This window comes from Sebastes umbrosus, chromosome 3, assembly GCF_015220745.1.
Source record: "Sebastes umbrosus isolate fSebUmb1 chromosome 3, fSebUmb1.pri, whole genome shotgun sequence".
Taxonomy (NCBI): Eukaryota; Metazoa; Chordata; class Actinopteri; order Perciformes; family Sebastidae; genus Sebastes; species Sebastes umbrosus.
In genome coordinates this window covers 33,950,507-33,973,700 of record NC_051271.1, presented here as the reverse complement: position 1 = coordinate 33,973,700, position 23,194 = coordinate 33,950,507, and the positions used below count along the sequence as shown (strand labels likewise).

Here is a 23,194-nt window from a genome sequence, read left to right as displayed (position 1 = left end):
TAAAATATAAAAATAGATGTAATGTAAACAGAGGTAATTGCAATGGTAAAATAGGTAGGGTAGATGTAATAAATAAAATGTAAAGAAAGGAAGTTGCACTTGAGGTGTATATTGCTCAAGGATATATTGCACAGACAAACGTATAGCCTAACTGATGGGACAGGGAAGGATTTAGTTTTTTTTTTTTTCAAACAAAGAAAACAAAACGTGATAATATTTTTTTATTATTATTATTATTATTATTATTATTATTATTATTATTATTATTATTAATAATAATAATAATAATAATAATATTATAGCTTTTCAGGAGTTTTGGAATAACTTGTGATCATCGTAAAATAAATTCCTAATAAAATGTCACATTATTGATCCTTTATAGCCTAACTGATGGGACAGGGAAAGATTTATTATTTATATATATATATTTTTTCAAATAAAGAAAACAAAACGTGATAATAAAACAAATCAAACAGAAATTGATGAGTTTATTAAAAGTTTATTTTATTTTGGTGAGCTCTGATTGTTTATTGTACGGCGTGACGTCACGAGTGTACTTCGCCTGTAACAACCAGCAGCAGCAGAGAGTTACTGTGACAACAACAGAGTCAGTCTCCATTAGCCTGTCCTCCTGAACAAGGGACTGCTTCTTTACTCATTTACTGTCCCACATGAAACACCAAGAGGCTGTTATCCACATCTGTCTGGAGGCTCCAGGGCAAACAGCTAACCTTAACGCTACAGTAGGTTAGCTAGAGGTACTGTCAGCCTGTCGACAGCAGCAGCAGCAGCAGCGGTGACCAGAGCAGAGCAGAGAGCCGTCCGGAGAGGAGGAGGAGAGGAGGAGAGGAGGAGGAGGAGAGGTTACTGGAGCTACACAGACAGACACACGGCTCATTAGCCAGCCAGCTAACGTCAAGTTGTAAACTAAGTTGTGTCCCAGCAGAAGGAGCGAGGCGAGGTGAGTGAGCTGAGCTGACATTAGCCCGCATTAGAGCCAGCATGGTTTGTTGTTTCTGTTCTGACAGCTTGTTTTCCTCACCATGCTAACACAGCTAGCTCACGCTAGCCAAGTTCATGTCAACGTCCAGTGTCTGTTTCTCGTGTGCGACGTGTTCTCATAGTCTCTATAGCACAGCATTAGATGACCAGCTCGGCACAATAGTGTTAAAGAGCTGGCTAATAATTCATTGATGTGGTTAGAGAAGTGCAAAGGTACCATTGCAACAACAGTGAGTTCCCTCCTGTGTGTGACTCGCCTGATATAATCTCTCTGTTGTGTTTCATGTCTTCATGTGTAAAAGCATTGCAAACAGGCGGCCAGCCAACAGTGTGAGCTTAACTAACTATGGTTTTGGATCTAACGTCACTTTATCTTTTATTGGGATCTCCATTAGCTGTAGCTGAAGCCCAGCTATTCTTCCTGGAGTCCACTTAAATCACTTTGAACTGCTACATTTCAGTATACAATCACATTACAGTCTTTACCAACAATGACAGCAACAAAAACACAACAATATTCAAGACACAACCCAACACACAACACAGGACCTATGGGTTCAAGTTAATACTATTCACAGAGTACAGATGTAATATGATTCATTAGTGGTTGAACCATAGCATATTATGTCAAAATACAAGCAAATAAGCAAGTCACTGCTGTTTATGTGTCAGAGGCATTGCTAACAGGCAAACAAAGCTTTGTGTCAACACACTGAAACTACATTGGCTTTGTAGGAGAGCAAGTGAGGGCTTGTTATTGTAACCCTGCAGTGTGCTGTAGCATCAGGTGGTGAGAAGTAGGCCATTGATGCTGGTGGCAAGCTGTTAACTCTGTAAGACTTTGTTAGTAGCTTTTTACATTTTCTCATTGCTTGTTGAATAATTCATATAGATAATAACCAATTTAAGGATTTACTTCCCTCCTTATACCACTTTTTGACATTCATATAGTTTTGTTTATTTGGAAAGTGTGATTTGGGGTGTTTGGGAAGTAATCAAAAACTATAGAGTTTTTTATGATGACTTAACTGCTAATTATTTAGTGTACAAAATGTCAAAAATGCAGCTAATCATAATCAAGCAATTGTTTAAAACACAAAATCAAACTTTCAACTTGTGCTTGATGGATGAAAAAACTAGGACTGTCAATCGATTAAAATATTTAATCGAGATTAGTCGCATGATTGTCCATAGTTAATCGTGGTTAATCGCAAATTAATCTCACATTTTTTATCTGTTCAAAATGTACCTTAAAATGAGATTTGTCAAGTATTTAATACTCTTGTCAACATGGGAGTGGGCAAATATGCTGCTTTATGCAAATATATGTATATATTTATTATTAGAAAATCAATTAACAACACAAAACAATGACAAATATTATTCAGAAACCCTCACAGGTACTGCATTTAGAGTAAAAAATATGCTCAAATCATAACATGGCAAACTCAAGTCCAACAGGCAACAACAGCTGTCAATGTGTCAGTGTGTCAGTGTGCTGACTTGATAATGACTTGACGGGGGCATGTTTGTAAAGGGGAGGACCCATTGTCATTCACATATCTTGAGGTCAGAGGTCAAGGGACTCCTTTGAAAATGGCTATGCCCGTTTTTCCTCGCCAAAATTTAGCGTAAGTTTGGAGCGTTATTTAGCCTCCTTCCCGACAAACAGTATGACATGATTGGTATCAATGAATTCCTTAGGTTTTTCTAGTTTCATATGATGCCATCTGATCTTCACTCTAGCTTTAAAACTGAGGCCGCTACAACCTAAAAATTGCCAGTTCAGTTAATGCGTTAAAGAAATTTGTGGGGTTAAAAAGAATTTGGGTTACTATCACATTAACTTTGATAGCCCTAGAAAAAAGACTAAACATTTAATAATTTCCCTTACATTTTACAATCCTCAGCACCGCCATCTGCCTCAGTACCTATCTTTGATGACACTGTAAATTAGCATCATGTAATGTCCTGATGTAGCACAGTATTCTTTTCTTTCTTTATGTTTTAGTGGCAGTTTTAATTGTGGGTGGTGAGGTAGTGTTGTTGGACCTGCTCTGTCGAGTGTGAGCTGTACTGAAGTGTCTGTGCTTTGTGCTGTTAAATGATTGACCAGCCCGCCTTTTGCTCAACTGGTATGAACTGCTGTCTGAAGGTTTCTGCTGAATATTCTGTAGTGGGGCTAAACCACAAGAGGCCTGTTAGGAAAAGATACAGACACTGAACGCAAAGATTGGAACTACAGAGATGGCTGATTGGGGAAGTGGGGTGTGATATCAGTAAACCGCAAATGTTGGGTTTGCATACTACAATTGGGGGCTTCTACTGTGTTTTTAGTAGAGTTGAGTAGACGGGAATGCAATCATTGGGAGGCCAGGGATAGACGCAAATATCTTTAAGCACTGGCCCGACGGGACACCAAGCCCCTAAATTTGGTGGCCAGTACAAGTACATTTTTGGTGGCCAAAATGTGAACGTATTTAAAAACTAAAGTTCGTTATTCTTTCAGTCTCTTAGTGCACTCCAAAAGATACGGTATCTTTTTGGCATAAAAACGCACAATTCAAATGATTAGGAAATAAATTATTGTATTTTTATTTAAAGATTTGCTTTGATTTGATTGGCATTAGTAGTTTTATCAATGTATTATGTATCGCTCGTGGCCAGTTCGAACTTTTATTTCTATTTCTATTTTTATTATTATTTTATTGTCTTACTTTTTGTAAACCCTCATAACTCGTCCATCCATCCAGGGCTGCCTCCTAATGATTTCCACTGGAACTTCTGCAAAGAGGTTTGACGAAATAAGAAGTTCAGCTCATTCATTTACAATGACAGAGAAAAAGAGAAATCCTCACGTCTGAGAGGCTTCATACTGCATGTATCCGGCATTTTTGCTTGATAAAGGACTTAAAGGATGAATCGGTTATCAAAGTAGTTGGCAAATCATTTTCGGTCGATCAGGTAATCGATTAATGGACTAGTTGTTTCAGCACTAAACGTAATGTTAAAGGCTCAAAGATGTAATCTAGTACATTTTATGTGTTGGTGTTGGTTATGTGAGAGCATAGTTAAAATAGCACAACTTGCTGCTATTTCCCCCACCCCTCTTAAGCATCTCAATGTTGAGATATTAGGCTAGACGAATTTGTATTGTAGAACAAACTGTGACAGTTTCAGGCTTACACCAGACACTATAACACTGCAGAGTATTTATACACAACTTCCTTATGACCATATCATCATAGCAACTGCATTATAGTGGAACTTGCCTGTATTTGCATAAATGTGTGTGTGTGGGTTGGGTGGATGTCAAGCAAATCCTGAGGTCATGCTTGCCGTGTATTTGGTCGTTGTGTCATCGTTGTGAATATGTGTTTGGTAGAGGGAAGGGCACAAGGCAGGGCGTTGTTTCTTTACCAGCTGCCCCAGTTACTTGGAACAAAAGCACTGTTGTTGAAAGATCATGTGACTGTGTGTGTGTGCGTGTGTGTGTGTGTGAATGTTCCACCCTTGTCATGTGATCTCAGCTCAGGGTAGGGAGGGTCTGAGAAGTGCTGACTCGCTCTGAGAGGTTCCTTCTATCCAGGGAACAGGCAGACAGCAAGCATGCAGGCACAGAGAGGAGATGGATGGCCAGGTGGATGGATGGATGGATGTCAGACAGAGAGGAGACGTGGGAGAGAGTCAGAGACAGGCGGAGAGAGAGAGAAAGGTGCAGAAAAAAGTCCCATTGCTTTCTCTTACCACGACAAGAAAGCACCACTCTCATTCTTTCGACTCTTTGTGGATTTTGAAACAGCAGCCGTGTGAAGATGCAAGCCTGCATTTTGACTCATGTCAACATTTCTGCGGCGAGGCAAGTTTGGACTCTTTTCCTTTTTTAGTTTTGTTGGGATTTCATAATGGGGAAAGTTGGCCTGTCAGGATGACTCTGCTGTATTTTATCTTGAGCGTTTTTGTCTGTGAGTCTTGATTAAGTCTCGAGACTGCTACTGACTCCCCATGAACCCAAACAACATTTGTTAAAGAATCAAGCGTCTCGTGTGCTTCCACCCTCGTGATCAAAGGTTAAAAGCGAACTGAATTATGACGCATTTACAGTGAGACGTGTAGCTGTAGCTCTTATACAATGACTTGACTTTGCAGCAGAAATATTTTCAATTCCTGAAATACCAAAATGAGGTCACAGTGACTGCTTTTGACTTTTTAAAATGATTAATTCCTTTCCTTTTAACGTGACGAGTATCTGCTGTTAGTTTCTGAATGAAGTAGTTTGTTGCAATGGTAATAATGCAACGTCTCATTGACTCATATCTGTTTGAGCTCAGTAGAGACAAGGCAGCCACGTGTTTGCAGTCGGCCAGCAGGTCCTGTAATACTTGTTTGAATCAATTTAACCTGCAAGTCCTGCTTGAGAGACTCGACACCTAACAGATCTTGTTTGATTTGTGTGTGTGGGTGGGGTGGTGGGGGGGGGATCTTTGTGAGGACCAATTTCAGTTTTAGTTTTAGTTTTAGACCTTCAGAGTGAGGACATCATTGTAAAGTGAGGACAATTTGGCCGGTCCTCACTTTGGACAGACCTTAAGGTAGGGCTGTTTATATATATTTATAGCATATTATATTGATATCGTGATATGAGACTAGATATCGTCGTAGATTTTTGGATATCGTAATATGGCATAAGTTTAGTCTTTTCCTGGTTTTAAAGGCTGCATTACAGTAACGTGATATAATTTTCTGAACTTACCAGACTGTTCTAGCTGTTCTGTTATTTACCTATACCCACTTAGTCATTATATCCACACTACTGATGATTATCAAAAATCTCATTGCGTAAATATTTTGGGAAAGCACCAATAGTCAACCCTACAATATCGTCGCAATATCGATATCGAGGTATTGGGTCAAATATCGTGATATTTGATTTTCTCCATGTTGCCCAGCCCTAATATCCCCTGTAGGTGGCCTTCTGTGGCCACCAAGTTTTATCAGGTCTTTCTTGAGAATGAGACCGTGTGTCTCAATGAGATTATGGTGTCCATATCCTAACTGAATGTGACGATTGTTGTTGGGAGGGTCTGTATTTGTCCACTTAGATGGATGTTCTCAATATCTTAGTAGGTGAAATTAAAGAAAGGATAAAAGGAAACCAAGAGAGAAAAAAATAAAAGGAATAGCTTTAGAGAGAGAAAGAAGATACACAGCACTGCAATGAGGTTATTGCCGTACTGACGTATTTGTTGTCATTTTAGGGCCAGATCATTCTGTTGACCAAGTGAAATCATACAGGACTCTGCACATTGACCCTCCCCTTTCACCCAATCCCTTTTCTGACTTGCTAATGAAATGACTCACTGTGACTCAGAGGGTAGAGCAGGTCGGTGGTTCTCCTCCATGAGTTTACATAAGCCAGCATAGCTTAACAGCCAAATAACGGCACATAGTGTAGCACATGCACACACCTTTCTTTGGTCAGCCTGTTTTAGTGCCAGATTCCTGGCAATGAAACAACAAGTGAAGCATGAAGTATTCAAACAAACTTAGAATGGAAGGATGATAAGAAATAGAGATCGGAGGGAGTCGACTTCCTTTAACATCAGAAAATGAAACTGGTAGTATAAAGTATGAAGTACTCTGTCCTGACATCCTGGGACTCTGGAGCAGCACATGTTAGTTAGATGCCCTTCTCGGAGACCTGTGGATGTGTCACATGGTTATTGAAAAACAATACCCCTGCATGCATGCTGCAAATCTGAAGGAACCTAGCACCTCCAAAACAGAACATATAACCCTCTGAAGACGAGTGTCTGCTCTATGCTGTTGAATAATTGAACGGAGGATTTCCATCCGAGCTGATAGCTTGTTGGTCTCAGCAGCGGAGGGAACACCAGCACAGCATGGCTCATCCATTATACAGCAATCAGAGTAACCGAGCATGTCCTCATACACACCATGTTAGAGGACGTTGCATGGTCAGTGGGTCTGTACAGAATTACAAACGCCCTGGATCATGCATGGATTTTACATTGTGTTCTGGCTATTTTGAAATGTGTCAATTTATTGGTATAGCCCAATTTCACAAATCACAAATTTGCCTCATGGGGCTTTACAATCTGTACAGGATACGACACCCTCTGTCCTTTACAGTACAACCCTCTCATTGGATGAGGAAAAACTGAGGGGAATGAGTCATTACTTTTGTACTGGAAAATGTGGAAAAGGTGTCTGTGAGAAAAAAGTTATTTCTAATCCTTGTCTTTGTGTGTACAGAAGAATTTTGCGTAGGATTATCTTTAATTAGAGGGTTGGCTGCCTTGGCTGTACAAGTGTGGAGATGTGCTGTGGTTGATGAGGAGTATGGAGTTTGTTCTGTTTGGAACCTTGTCGATGTTGAAAATAGGGCTGTTAAAGTTAACGCGATATTAGCGCGTGAACGCAGATTAGTTTTAATGCCACTAATTTCTTTAACGCATTAACGCAACCTGCAATTTTTAGGTTGTAGCGGGCTCAGTTTTAAAGCTCGAGTGAAGATACAGGCATTTTTTAATGTTAAACGCAGTACCTGTGAGGGTTTCTGGACAATACTTGTCATTGTTTTGTGTTGTTAATTGTTTTCCAGTCATAAATATATTCATACATTTGCATAAAGCAAACATATTTTCCCACTCCTGTGTTGATAAGAATATTAACAAATTTCCCTTTGAGGTTTTTAACACATTTTGAACAGATAAAAAAAATGTGTGATTAATTTGTGAAATCATAACCCATCCCTAATAAAGAGCAGGACAGAGCTAATGTCACCCTCTGATATAGTATAGTTGTTTTTTTTAACATAATCTGTAGTAAGATAGTTACCTAAACATGCTGATGTTTGTAGCTTAATATAAGAGCAGACAAAACACACTTTTGTCATGGCGTTTTTGATTTTGGAAAGGCCAACAAAAAAGACACCACCCTCCATACTATGGAATATCTGCCTTGTCCCACATACGCTGCTGTTCCAAGGATGGATGATGTTGTAAAGACCCACCAGTATAATAATATATCAACTCCCATTAGGTCAGTTGCCAAGTCAGCCCTTTTAAAAGTGCGTAAAGTCAGAGTAGGTGGAGCATCAGTTCATGCAGTTTGTGTCATAACTGTCTGCCTCTCCATGCTCCCTCCTGCGTTCCCTTTGTCTTGTATCCTGTTGTCACCCCGCAGAGCAGCATGACTGCAGGACTGAGAGTCCTGTGGTTCTTAGCAACTGTTACCATGGCTCCAGTCTGCCCTTCCTACATCTTCCACTGGACACCGTGTGCGTGTTCAAGGGACTGACTTGGCTTCCTGTCAGTGCATTTCTTCCTGTAATAGCAGCAGACAGGCACTTCCTGCACACCAAAGCTAGAAGGAAAGAGATGGAAGAGATACAAGAGATGCCGGCCTTTTATGAGGTCTGAGTCTACAGTTGGGACAGATGAAGATCTGGTGATTTTCTTATTGTGTAAAGAATTGTACAGTGAGCAGTGAAGACTGGCCAATGTTCCAACAAAACTTTTTTATTGGGTTTTGGATTTCTCCCCCAAGAACATTTTAAGGCTTTTGACTTAAAACTATGCAATTTTACATAATTTTGGACCATTATTATTACTGTAGATAACTCCAAAAACGTACTATAGTTGAATAATGATTTTATTATTTACACATATCACAGCGTTTGTCTGAACATTGAACTCTTCTGGAAATGTTTGCCCTGTAAAATCATCTGTAAATCAAAAGAGCTGATTCAGAAAACGTTTACATTTTAAGTAATGTTCCATTAATTATACTTACAACTTCAAAAAGTTATTATTATTATATTATATTATTAGTTATCACTAATTATTTTACAAAAAGGATGTGAAGGATGTATTGTATCAACAAATTACAGCAGCGTTGTTTTCACTGACCCCCTCCCCCGTGCACGTCCAGATGCTCTCCACATTGTTTACACATTTTTTATGTTCATACGACGTATGAGGGGCGGCGCAAAAACGCTGGCGCTGTGCCGTATGATTATGAATCTCCAGGGAATTTGATAGCTTTTGAGAAGTTCCGGTACGTAAGAAAAAGGCACAATACGCCAAAGAGTAAAATGTAGAAGTGCTGGTACGGCGTCCCGGTGAGTACCGGCCCACTTCGAGCACTGGGTAAATACGAAGCCACAGCCCGCTGTGTGTGTCTGTCATCATCAAACTCACCATAAAACTCACTTTTGACAAAATCTGCATCACAGACTTTATTGTTTTAAACAACGTTTTGTTTATTAAGTGTGTCTTCTCTCTCCAGGGGGCTTTATTCACCAAACTGGTGGAGTCCACCAGACAGAGGTGCTGTGGCTGATCACTGGCTGTGTTTGCTGATCCCTGAGGAGCATGAGTCATGACCTCAGTGGTCCTGGTCGACACTGGTGGGACGGTGGTGGAGTATGTCACAGCAGAAGAGGAGGATGCCGAGCAGGTGGGTCAGACACAAGCAGGAGTAACACTGCAACTGCAGTTCACAACAGAATCTTGCCTTCTTCTTTCATATCTGTCTTTTTCTCTTATTGAAATTGCTCTCTTTCTTCCCCCGATCCCTTTTCCCTGCAGGAGGGAGAGTGTGAGGTGGACCTGGAGTGTGAAGGAGAGGTAGAAGGCGAGTGTGAAGCTGAGGAGGCCTATGAAGAAGTACAGGACAGAGAGGATGCTGACAACTACCCAGCAGTCATAGTGGAGGAGGTACCCGGCGCCAGCCTGGCCGATGAGCAAGGTTACTCAGCCCAGGTGTTCGTGTATAATGACGAGGCCTACCTGATGCAGGAAGTGGGCGATGAGCAGGAGGTGGAGACAGAAGGGGAGGCAGGTGAGACATAAATCTTCCTGTATTTAGCAGAAATTTAACTTAAAAGGGACCTATTATGCTTTTCCTTATTTTCTGTCATATATATATAGCGTTACAATGTCGGCTGTTCATATTTAATGTGGCCAAATTGTCAAATAATGAGGTAAACATATGTATTTCCTGTGTGCAAAAACATCAGGCTTCAGACTGGCTTCTGTTTCCAACGCTTTTTTCTACTTTGGCTACAAGCTTACGTGAGTTGTGCCGGATTTCTTCATACGGTCATCTGCTCCAGGCAAAGCGCGCCCTCTTATCCCGCATGTTAGTGACACTGTCAAGTACAAATTTGTCCATTGATTCATCCAAAATAATGTTTCAAACATAATTGGTAAAATCTTCAAAGACAATGAGAAAAAGATGATGCAAGTAATGAGCAATCAAATATAGGATACTTTTTATAACAGTTTGGCTACATTGAAGGTGGAGTGGATGTGCTGTGGAATGTATCTTTTTACTGGCTACACCTGCAGCACACATGCGGTGTTAGGTCTGTGAGTCACAGGCAAAATAAGACGGTGTTACAGGCACAGCGCCAGGATTTCAATTTTGGATGGGCCAAAGTCATTTTGACTGGGACTTTTAATTACAGAAGTTTAAGGATCTAAATTCTATGTCCAGAGCATTAATATAGCAGCAAACAAGTAATTGCTATGTAAAGAGGAGTAATGTCTACCTGAGCAGAGAATGAAGTCACTTTCCCACGCTTCGTTGACGCTGCCAGGCCGGCTAATACTGCCGGCCTGGCTAATTAATACTCCATTAATACTGTTTGCCCTTTGACGGTTTCCAACTGGTAGAAAAAATAACTGATATCATGCCGCGGAAGGCGACAAGTGCATGTGGTTGATAATGACACTTTTTTCTAAAACATTTTCAATGCCGTGATAGATTATTATTTACCCGCGACAGTTTGTATTACAACTGGCACACACGGGTATATTGCTCAAATTGCGCGAAAATGAAATGCCTATCATAACATGTTTATTTTTTGAATTGTGTATGATTGTGTAGAACCGTGTTTCTCAAACTTTTTCAGACCAAGGACCACTTACCCAATCAAAAAAAAATACCTCACAGACCACCTAACTCCCCAGAAAACAGGGCCAACTCATCATAAAACACACTTCATTCAAACTGGACAGAAACAAAATAAAACTGACCAAACACATCTTAGTCTTTCCACTGTTCCACCAAGCAGCGACTCTGGTTTGGTCAAAGTAAATCCTTAATTCACCAAGTAAGATGTGAAAATATGCCGGCTCTACAGACCGGTTTCCCCTCGCTGTATCTGTCTGCTGTGCGGTCGCCCTTGGAGCAGCTGCCTCGCTGCAGCGGCTCGTTGGTGGCTCGCCTTCTTTGGAGGCAGACCATTAAATTAGCTAAATCCAATGATTTAGTTGATTTTTCCCTTACTCTGTCCTAGTATTGGAACCACCAAGTAAAAATTCAGTCATTCTTTGAAATTACACCTTCTAAAATCTTTTTTTCAAACAAAAAAAAAATACATACATAGCCTGTAAAATATACATATCCAAATATCAAAGTATCACAGCAAACTACACCTAAAGGTCTTTTCAGACCAAACGCAAATAATTTTTGTGAATAAATCAGGTCAATTTAAAAATTCAAATCCATCTACTGTATCTCTATGAGCCTATCCACCCTGAATTCGAAACTTTCGTATTTGTTTTGTGTTTTTGTTGGGTCTAAAATTTCTACACAGACCTGCACACTTGGAATGATAACGAGCCCGTCTCCAGTGCGTAGAGTTGAGTGTGGGTTTATTAAAGTAAAAACAACTTAAGCATTGATAATTGTGTGACAGTGCAAAACTGTAATTTTGGGTGAAGTGCACGGAATTAAAATATTTATCTGCCTTGGTGAGAAAGGTTTGAACGCCAAAAAATATTTCACTTTGTTCATTTCATTTCATTTTTTCGTTTTCGTCCCCGGTGTGAAAAGGCCTTAAGACGGATTAAAGAAAAGAAACAAGGACAATAGAATATTGGGAAGGGAAGGGAATATAACAGAGGTAGAGCGTTATATATATATAGTATACATTCTACAAGATATGCTGTATGCACCGAATAGTACACCATATTATGTGAAGAAAATAGTACCAGAAGTTATACATGTCATATAGTACATCACATTATTATATTTTTATGTTTTTAATTAATTGGAAAGGGTGGAACTCTTCAGCACATCAGGTTACCGTAACAAAAGGGCCCCATATTTTCATGTAACTATCTTGCCTATCCATCAGCTTATAAAATAAAAGAGTGCCACAAGTGGTATCACATGTCCAACACGAGTCAGAGTTTCCGAGTGCTAGCCTTGCCATTGTACTTGGGGTCCACTAAGTTCTATTGATAATTTTATAACTTTGTCAGGAAGAGCTCACTCTACCCTGTCAAATGCTTTCTCAGCATCAAGTGAGAAAGCTACAGTTGCGTCCGCATCATTTCCAGCTCGTCACATGAGATGAAGTAACTTGCGATGTTATCCTATTTTTAATGAAACCCACTTTGTCTGGGTGAATAAGTTTTGGTAAAAAACCTTCCAGTCTAGACGCTAAAATCTTGGAAAGTAACTTCTCCGACGTTTTTAAAGTATTGTTTTTGTGGTGTGCCTGTAGTACATTTTTTCAAATGTTTTTTGGTATATTATAGAGGTTAGGGTATGTAATGAAAATGTTGTGAGTTCACCTGAATCTAGATTCAAGGTCCACACATCGCTTTTATATATTCAAGCTTACAAAGGGTTGCTTCTGTTTATTGTGGTTGGGCTGAAATGCTTCATCTTTGTCACGGTCTGTTAAAGTAGGCTGTGAGGGTTACAGGCCTCTGTGTTCACACACCGCCACCTTGTGGGCATTTTTTGTACACTCCCATGTTGATAAGAGTATTAAATACTTGACAAATCTTCCTTTTAAGGTATATTTTGAACAGATAAAAAAATGTGTGATTATTTTGCAATGAATCTATTTTTAAGCCTGGTTCCAAATATAAAACGTGCTGTCTCAAGCAGAAGAAAACTGAAAATGTAATAGTAATGCCATGGATAGTGACCCTTCGTTGAAGAAACTACAGTAGAGTGTTCAAAATGGCCCACTGTAAATACATGATTGTTGTTTTGTTGTGTAATTTATTGCGTTGTCTGTATAATCTCATAGAGACAAAAAGACAATGACAACTGACCTAACAAAAAAACAGGTGCACTGATAAAAAAAAAGCTTGAAAATGCTGTAAATGTAGATGCCACACGTCCACTATACAATGCTAGCTGCATGTGAAGCACATTAGTAGTTAACAATTCTGTATACTGTAGTTGTCAACTGAAATGTAAGAGTTTACCTTAAGGGTTTGGGTCATGTATTGTGACATTTCTGATTCTGTTTGGGCAACACACTAATGTTATATTTCACAGAAATTTATAGCAAACCTAAAGAATATTTTGTAAAAAAAAATGTTAATGATGATTTGCACTTTAATTGTTATTTAGTTAGCGTTGACCGATAATATTTTATTTTACATAATTTCAATCTTCGCCCTCCATAAATTTACTGTATGTTCCTCGAAGGCATTTAAGTATTGCAAAAGAAGCCATTTAAATTATGGAAATAATAATGACATATACTGTAATAGATTAATTCATTTATTGGACTGTTATTTGGCTTGTACAGAAATACTACAATTAAAAACAAAAAACAGCAAAACACACGCTGTGAAGTAATTCTAATCTATAGTTAAAACAGCAACAAACAATGTAGTCAGTCATTATAAAACCTGGTGTTCATTGATTTAAACTGAAATGGGTTAGATGTACTGTCTTGTTGAAGTTTACCATTGTTTAAAACTTTTATTTGAGAACAAAGAACATGAGGTCATCGTGGGTGTTACAATGTCAGATCACAGTACATTTTTGTAAATACATCTTAATATACAATGTCACACTTCAATCAACGGTGTAAATATACAATCCATTTTTCCCAGTACTCAATGCTTTTTTTCCAATTTAAGCCTTAAAATAAATGTGAGTCTTTCCATACAATATATTTAATTTACAATACCCCGCCATTGGTCTAATGTTGGAGGATCAGTCTGCATCCACTTTGGAGTTATTGCTTTCTTACTACTTGCCAAGAGAATCATTATTAAATATTTATATTTGTGTAGAAGTTTACTATTCTTATCAGTATATTCGTTGTGCAAACTTGATTTGTAATAATTTGATTTATTTATGAGTTAATTTTAGAACCGTTTTTTTACAGTACAGCTTTATATGACGTAGTCACTACGCAAGTTGAGGGAGGGCGAAGGAAGGATTTCCTGTGTCGGGCTGCGCGGAGGGATATCTTTTCTGCCGCCCGTAGTAGTGCGTCTCGTTGAATTCGAGGAGATTTCCCATTAGCGGCGGAGTGATCTGAGCTAGTAGCTTCCTATACAATTGAGTGAGAAGTCAGTCAATGTGAATCTGCAGCAAGGGGGAAAAACATGGCGACTTCGCAGCATGAGGGGCACGCAAACCAGCTCGACCTACTCATCAGAGCCGGTAACACAATCTCTGTATACTTAGTACAATCCGAGAGCTTAATGTTAACGCAGGGGTTGTGTTTTTACCCTCGACCGCTGCGCCTCAGTGAGTAGTGTAGTGAAGTAATGGAGGAGGAGGATCAGGAAGTGATCACCTTGGTAGCAGCCCTGCATGGTGGCGTTGCTACGCGGTTTACACAACCGATTTAAGACGTGCAAAACTTCCGCAGAGCTTGCTAGTGTGCAGGAATAGCTCGGTATCTGCACGGAGTGTGTTTTGCATGTAGGAGCAGGCTGTTTCCTCCGCAGCGGGAGTTATAATAACGGTCTGCAGCTCGGGCTCTGCACAACCAGGAAGTGGAGAGATGTTGTCTGTCCTACGTCTCTGCCACGCTGTCTGAGGGCGGAAGGACATGTGGGTTTATTTTTACTGGCTTAAACCTGATCCACACAGACAGATATCACCTCTGGTGTTATGATGTGGTAGTATTTCACTAAGTTTGCTCGTTTAGAGGGACATTGTGTGCAGCAGTACTAGTCTTCACACGTTGTCCCTGAGTATCCCTACACCTGGACACTAATAGGGTTGTATTTGTGTTTATTGTAGGTATTGTGCACAGTCGGCTCATTTTACACAGTTCTAATGAGAGAGGTTTTTATATCTTAGTTGTTTCCGTTCTGGTTGCTATGCAGCCGCTGGTAGCGGCGTGGGACGGCCTGGCTCGGCTCGGCTCGCTTTCTTCTCCTCTAGTTGTTTCTAGTGCGGCTCCACTTCCACACTGACCTGCAAAATACACTGTTTTTATGTAATTTCACTGGCCTTTTAACAGTTTATGTTAATGAGCTATGTATTGTGAAAACACCGCGTCGTTTCCAACTCTGGGTTTTAGTTTTTTTACGCAAATTTGAAAGTATTTGTGTCTTATTTCGATGGCGGAAGCATTGTGTGTACGGATAAGGGCGTGGTGTGCTGGTTGATTGACGTGCCCGTTAGTCCAATAAGCGTGAAGCACTGGGTTATGACGTCAGCAGCAGTCCAATCAGATTCAAGCAGGGGCGGGCTGTTAGTGTGAGAACGAGCCAATAGGAGGCGAGGCGGGTGGTTGAGTGACAGGAGGATTTGTGAGCTTCTTCGAAGAGAAGTGGAGGGAAAGGATGAGGACTGTAAACACGGAAGTCATCACAGGCTGCACTACTTTCTGTCGGACTTGCTGTTATTCTTGGCGCCGTTATACCTAGTAGTATAGGTTCATAATAGATAAGTTGTGAAAATAATCCAATACTTTTATTATTATATGCTGCCCACACATACTGCACATTGTTACACAATGCTCTGTTTGTATGTTTTATTAATATTCAATTATTAAAGGATAAATCAAAATCCTACAATTCTGGACAGACTAGAAATGACCAAAGTGTCTATATGTGGTTATGTAGGTCAAGCCGAGCTGCAGCTCTCCGACCTCACACCTTTGTGGTGGTAATATTACAGCACAGCTGCCTGGTTTCAAGGGCAGCACGGTAAGCTATAGGGTCTCTGCTGGGATGGCTACCAGCATGTCCTGTTTGTTTGTGCGAGGGATTCAATGAGTTGGGACAATCTAAAGATAGCCCATTTCTCCCCTATGCCGTGCCTGTTGCCTCAGTGAGATAGCCAAACATGGACAGGGCTGGGTGTAACGCGATCTCGTCTCCCACCAGTGATTGACACTAACAGCAGGTGCCCTGGGTTCCTTCTCAGGGTCCCAGATGGGGCCACGTACCATTTCCTTCAGGCTGAATCCCATTTTTTATTTTTTTTATTTAAACAGCATTGTCTTTTTTTGTGTGACATGTCTTGCCATATTTGAGATAGTAAATAAGGATGACATTCTTCAGTAAACTTCAAATAAAAGCCAAAGGTGCAGTGTAAAAAGTGTCATAACTAGTCTAACAGAAACAAAGAGGAACAATAATGAAGATATTCCCTACTGTGTCCTTTACATCAAGACATACCGTGTCTGGATAACAGTGAATTGTTGTTTACTGAAATTGCCAGATAATTTTTTAGCAATTTGTCTTTTCACTAGGGGGCGCCATATAGCTTTATTTTGTGTACTGCATATGCAGCACTGTGTTACAAGTGTGATAGTTGGTGGTAGTATTTTATTATTTTTCCTTTGGGAATTTATTAAGTTAACCATTAATATATAGATATTGTGTTCTTAGCTTAGATATGGGAAAGCAACTACTTCTACTGGGATCAACCAGTAACTTTATTTTCCCTAAACTATTTACTAATTGATTCTGTGTGTGTGTTTCAGTGGAGGCTTCTGTCCATGGCACCAGTATTCACTGCTCTGACAAGACCATTGAGGCTGCAGAGGCTCTGCTACGCATGGATTCACCTTCCAGTCTCAGAGAAGACCGCAGCCCAGGTAACACATGCTATCTAATAACACCCCAAAACACAATTTAGAAATGTTTACACTTGAAACTGATGCTTGTAATGTTTCATAATTAACTCAACATAATTGTATTCATCTGTAAGGTGGAGTAAAGTACTAATTTGTGGTTGGTCTGTTATCTTTGCTGTAGTTTGAACATGCAGAAAGTAATGTAGTCCAGCTTAAATATTTCCTAAAGTTGAGCTTTTCCCTCTTTAATTCCTCCATCCAGAAGCTTTCATCCCGCCCTGCATAGTGACGCCAGACTTCCTTCACGCCGCCATGCGTCCCGACATGATTACGGAGACGGAGGTAGAGATATCGACAGAGGAGTGCTGCGAGGAGGAAGACGAGGAGATGGTCACCCTGCTTGAAGAACCAGAGCCAGGCCACGAGCCTGTCAGGAAGAGGAGAGGTAGACAGAAAAAGCTTACAGTTTGTGCCAACACAGAATTCATCTCTAAAGTGAGGAGAGTGAAACCCCCAGTAGTCCAAAGCTGTGGAAAACCATTCAAAAGCCGTAGAACCACTATCGGCACCGTATTGTAGGAAGTTAAGCTTTGGAAAAACGCAAAGTTTTAAATGGAAAACATCTGGCGACTCTGTGATTAACCTTACTTCACAAGCCAGGCCACAAACCTCAAACCACAACCTTGAGTTACACTGTTGATTATTGGGTTTACCCAAGAGCTCCATCTACTGGTACAATCTTACAGTTGGATCTAAATTCAACCTCACAAGTCAGTGATTCAGGCATTAAAGCAGCAGTAGATAGGATTGGAGCAAATATGATTTAAAAAAAGTTATTCTTTATAAAACGCTCACTATATCCTGACAGTAGTGCATGAGACGGGTAAAAAAAATCATGTTCCTCTGTGTCCTCCGGTGCTCCTAGGCAGAGCTGATCAAATATGAATCAATATTCTGTTACTGTAATGCCTATTTCTCGCCTCAAATGTTTTCAGAAAAACATCTTGTAGTGTACTGTTTCGCTGTAAAATGAGAAAGTTTGTGACCCGGCAGCCATGTTGAGATCAGTTGAGGAAATACCAAGCACTGCCCACAAGCCAGAGCAAACTTTCTCATTTTACAGCTAAACAGTACACTACAAGATGATTCTGAAAACATTTGAGGAGAGAAATAGGCATTACAGTAACAGAATATTGATTCATATTTGATCAGCGCTGCCTAGTTTGACCGTTTGATCAGAATTCGCGACAGCTGCCTCTGTTGAATGAACAGCCAATAAATTTTTCTAAAGCCTGAAAACAGAGCCATGAGGAGGTGCAGAAGTCTAGTTTTCTCTCAGAACACTTGAATTACAATATGCTGAAAGGTTATTATGGAATTTTTGCCCAATGATGCCAAAAACATTCTGCTTACTGCAGGTTTTTAAAGCAAATGATTGAGTCCTATTTGAAATGTTTCCTTGTCATAGCTGGACGAAAGCCAAAGACTCACCAGTCGGCTATTTCCAACGGCTCCCTGGACCTTGGCATCAAGAAGAAACCAAGAGAAGGGAAAGGTACCAAACACTGCTAACGTTACTGGCTATAATTAACATGGATGTAGACATAAATCTGTTGCCATGGTAATGTGTGATAAATATGGATTATATATACAGTATTTAGCAGTGCATTCAATTTGCTTGATTTCCAGCAGGAAGCACCACCTACCTGTGGGAGTTCCTGTTGGACCTCCTCCAGAACAAGAACACCTGTCCCAAGTTCATCAAGTGGACTCAGAGGGAGAAGGGCATCTTCAAACTGGTCGACTCAAAGGCTGTGTCCAGGCTGTGGGGCAAACACAAGAACAAGCCAGACATGAACTATGAGACCATGGGACGGGCACTCAGGTGAGCTGTGTGTGTGTGTGTATGGGAGCGTGGGGGTGTTTTTTTAGGAAGCAGCATCATAACTCCTGGGTATGCTTTTCCCTCAGATATTACTACCAGCGCGGCATCCTCGCCAAGGTGGAGGGCCAGCGGCTGGTTTACCAGTTCAAAGACATGCCCAAAAACATCGTCATCATCGACGACGACAAGGCAGAAATGCCCTCCCCCGACGACCTGATCGGCTCCGAGACCGTGTCCTTCGAGCGCGTACTGCCTCCGTCAGACATGCTGCTGCAGGCGACCGAGCTGTCATCCTCCAAGAAGCCCAACATCCTGCGGGGCGGGAACAGGGCCCACGTGGTCCACGCTACCGTCGCCACAGGCAGCAAGACGTTGGCAGGAGGCGGCGCAGCAACGATGGTGACCGGGATGCCAAGGATATTGTCTGTTTCAGGAGCATCGGATGGGAGTCAGCAGACTCACACGGCTATCATCCCTACCGCCACTGGGCCCAGGTAAGACTCCCGCAGAGAGATGAGAAACGCCAGTTAAAGGGTTTTCCTCACATGCTCATGCAAATGGCAACATCTTTTCCCTACAGTAAGTATTGACTTTAGATTCTGTGTTACCTCTCGTCTACAGGACAGTGAGGGTGGCGATGCAGGTGCCTGTAGTCGTGACAACATCACTGGGTCAGAAGATCTCCACTATGGCCGTGCAGCAGCAGACAGGAACGACGGGGGCAGGCGGCCACACCACCCTTCTCACCAACGCTTCTGCCATCGGCGCTGCTGGTAACACCAACTCGCAACAGAAGGTGTGTACATGTGGAAACTCCTTCACTGACAAGCAGTTTAGCTGAGGCTGTCAATCGATTTAAATAGTTAATTGCGATTTAATCACACATTAATCACACATTTTTGTCCTTTCAAAACGTACATTAAAGGGAGATTTGTCAAGTATTTAATACTCTTATCAACATGGGAGTGGGCAAATATGCTTGCTTTATGCAAATGTATATATTTATTATTGGAAATCAATTAACAACACAAAACAATGACAAATATTGTCCAGAAACCCTCACAGGTACATGGCAAACTGCAGCCCAACAGGCAACAACAGCTGTCAGTGTGTCAGTGTGCTGACTTGACTATGACTTGCCCCAAACTGCATGTGATTATCATAAAGTGGGCATGTCTGTAAAGGGGAGACTCGTGGGTACCCATAGAACCCATTTTCATTCACATATCTGGAGGTCAGAGGTTAAGGGACCCCTTTGAAAATGGCCATTATTAACCGTTAACGACGTTACTCTGTCAGCCCGGTGTAACGATAGCGACTGTCCCACAAACCATGTGTGTTTGTGCTACTTTCACAGCTGAAGCGTTGCTGGAGGCTTCGTGCTCTCCATCGTCACACACATACGGTCTCTCAGTGCGGCGTAATTTTAGCGAGTGTCCGACAGACCGTGTGTGTGGCGGCGGTGAGTGTGGGGTTGTCGGTGGCGTTATAGCTGTGAACGTAAGTGCAGGAGACAGTGTGTGTACAGTTTATTTATCGGTGAATAAGTGCTACAACTCCTCCGCTCAAGAGCCGAGCCAACTTCCTGTATCGTTCAACGCCGGCTCAGACTCTCTTAAGGTGGGCTGTTGAGGTGGGCCAGCTTTTCTGGACGAGCCGCTCCTCTGCGTTTTGCTCAGCTTTTTAATAAATAATTATTAATATTTCTTTTAACCGATAGCATTAATCTTTTAGCAAAAACTTGAAAGGAACTTTTGAATGAATCATTTTTAATTAATTCCTCTATCCATCCATTTTCTGCCGTTTATCTGGGTCCATGGGAATTGTTATTCTATACGGCTGGAAAATGTGAAATACTAATGAATAATTCTAGGCCACATGATCCCTAATGGTTTTCCATCATACATTTATACTTGTATGATTGTGAAACTGGTATTAAAAAGGTCTTACATTTAATTTTGGGAACCCTGCAGAATTCCAGTACAGGCTTATAGATCAATCAAGGAAATTGTGTACATGTAACATTCTTGGTTTTGTTAACTTTCATGAACTTTTCTTTTTAATTTGTGATTCTCTTTTTTTTTTTTGGGTAGGTTATGATCCAGACCATCCCCACCATGGTTCCAGCCACAGCAGAGAACGGAGACAAGATCACTGTCCAGCTCGCCAAGATCATCACAATCCCGGCCCACCAGTTAGCTCAGTGTCACCTCCAGACCTCCATAGGCTCAAACAAGCACGGCATCGGGAGCTGCCCAGCGGGCATCAGCCTCCTCGGGAGCCCCCTGACGGTCCGGGCCCTGGGACCCGTCAACGTCCCCCCGGGAACACAAGTGATGAGACTCACCATGCCAACGCAGTCGCAACAACAGACTCTGCTCGTGTCACAGGCGGGTAGCGGAACTGGGGTAGTAACGGTATCGACGGCAAATCAGACGATGGCGGCACACCCTCGGATCATAAGCGGCATCATTAACGGTTCAGAGCTGTTGATAGGAGCGTCCGCGACCGGAGGAGTCACGATGGAGAAGCTGAAGGCCGCAGGAGTCCAGGTCCAAACTTTGCAGATGCCGGTGGCAGTCCAGCAGAACCAGATGAATCCCAAAACTGTCCAGAACGTCCAATCGGAGGCCGTGGACGCCGAGGTGGTTATCAAACTGGAAGCGCCCAACGTGACGATAAAGACTGAAGAGCCCGAGTGTTGAAATGCAACACATTTCAGAGGGTTAGTTTGTACATGTCTGACGTAATTTTTACTCTTGTAATAACCAGCAGCAGTCTGTAAGACTTTAAAGACTCCTGAAGGCCTGTTTTTAAGTCCTCAACCCGTCTTCACATCTTCTCTGTTGCTACCTAGAACTTTACCGATCCAAGCCGGTCCTCAGAACCACACTGAAACCTCTCTGAGTGTCTGTGTATGGAGTTCAAACTGCGCTCTACAACACAGGAATACACACGGACTTTAAAAAGGGACTTGTTGGGAAAGGTAAAGGGACCAACCTTGATCACTACAATGTATGCCTTCTAAATGGATCGCCACAACTGACTCAAATTGGGGGGGAAAGGAAAGACCCTTGAAGTTACAAAAAAAAAAAAAAAAAAGCTGAAACACTACAAAACGAGGCAAATAATTACAACTAACCAAAATGTGAACTTTCAAATAAAAGAAATACACAGTGGGGGGTGTAATGAAGCTTTTGTAGAGACCATTTGTTTATAATTTAGCCTCTTCAGATGTTAAAACCAGCAACTTATTCTTTTTCTTTTTTACTTATATCACTGTGCAGATCAAGTGTGGGTGGTGCTACGTGAGTGCTAAGAGAGCGAGAGAAAGTGGAGCTCTGAGAAGCTCTAAGAAGGAACGATATCAGACAGAAAATGGTCATGTATGTACATATTTATATATATAAATATATATACTATATACAGTTTACAGAGCTAAAGTTAACAGCCTTAGATTTTAATTTTGACTTTCTTTTTCATGTATTGTCTGAACAGTAAGCTGAAATTTTGTTTTTGTGTTTTGATACCTTGTACCAAGCACAGTATTATTGAAACTAGGGGAACTAATATTTGTATTATTATTAGTTCCTCTCTCACTATCAGGCTGTTTAATGCTCATATAGATTGAAACAGCAACATGTTGTAGAACAGTGGCCAGATTGCTTTGCAGTGTGTCCTCCAGCGTCTAGGAAAATCTCTAGGCTTGAATTTCAGACTTATTTGACTAAATGATCTTGGCTATTGTCAATTCTTTTAATTTTTTGACCCAAATGTTTGCTCTTTTCACAACTTTACCCAGTCTGGCTGCACGGAAATGCAAAGAAATGCGACTCGGAGCTGATGCATGCTGCCATGTCTCAAAAAAAACAAAAAAAATCTAAATAGGAATGTATGTAAACTCAGAGATCTAGAAGCAATTATTTTAATTATTAAAAAGAGGCATTGAAAATCACAAGTTTATGCAAAATGGCTGCAAAAAATATAAAACCACTGTGGATCCCAGGTCACTTTACTTAAAACAGAGGGTCAATTTGCCAGCATACATTTTTTTACTGCCTTTTTGGCCCTGCCCCTACATTTCATCATTATTATTTTTTATCTAAATAGGGAAGAGAGAAAGATGTTTGTGTTCAGACTGAACTGTTTCTATATTCAACATTTGAAGTATATTCTATTTTGTTGTACTCTTGTTTCAAAGTGTATTAAAGTAGATTTTACTGAAATATAAAAAAAACATTTGAAACCTGACTGTTGTCTTTTTCATTATGGTTTTATGGATTTATTCTTAACGCTAACGGTGCTAAAAGTGAAAACGTCAATACTGCTGCTAGAGCCAACATTGTTGAACTGAAGGGTGTGCTTCGGTTGGGACGGCGTTATCAGCTGTAACCGCTGTATGTGAGCGGAGCGGAGCGGCAGCTGTGAGCTAGTCAGTGGGGCACGCTCACATGCACGAACATGCCCTA

At 41.0% G+C, this 23,194-nt stretch overlaps 1 protein-coding gene across 9 annotated transcripts; it reads left to right on the top strand.

The window, feature by feature from the left end:
- The first annotated feature begins 568 nt into the window (after positions 1 to 568).
- Positions 569 to 22,976, top strand: LOC119484564 (ETS-related transcription factor Elf-2-like). 9 transcript variants are annotated; one of them, XM_037763440.1, is made up of 11 exons: positions 569 to 961; positions 9,316 to 9,481; positions 9,610 to 9,870; positions 16,748 to 16,861; positions 17,103 to 17,285; positions 18,309 to 18,395; positions 18,530 to 18,725; positions 18,812 to 19,219; positions 19,347 to 19,521; positions 20,819 to 21,450; positions 22,013 to 22,976. In XM_037763440.1, the coding sequence occupies exons 2-10, from the start codon at positions 9,409 to 9,411 to the stop codon at positions 21,428 to 21,430; spliced, it is 2,109 nt and encodes a 702-aa protein (XP_037619368.1). In that variant the 5' UTR covers positions 569 to 961; positions 9,316 to 9,408; the 3' UTR covers positions 21,431 to 21,450; positions 22,013 to 22,976. The 9 variants fall into 9 exon arrangements, with proteins under 9 accessions (XP_037619368.1, XP_037619367.1, XP_037619370.1 ...); XM_037763439.1 differs by adding an exon at positions 8,212 to 8,441 and having other exon boundaries at positions 20,819 to 22,976; XM_037763442.1 differs by having other exon boundaries at positions 18,533 to 18,725; positions 20,819 to 22,976.
- The last annotated feature ends 218 nt before the right edge of the window (positions 22,977 to 23,194 follow it).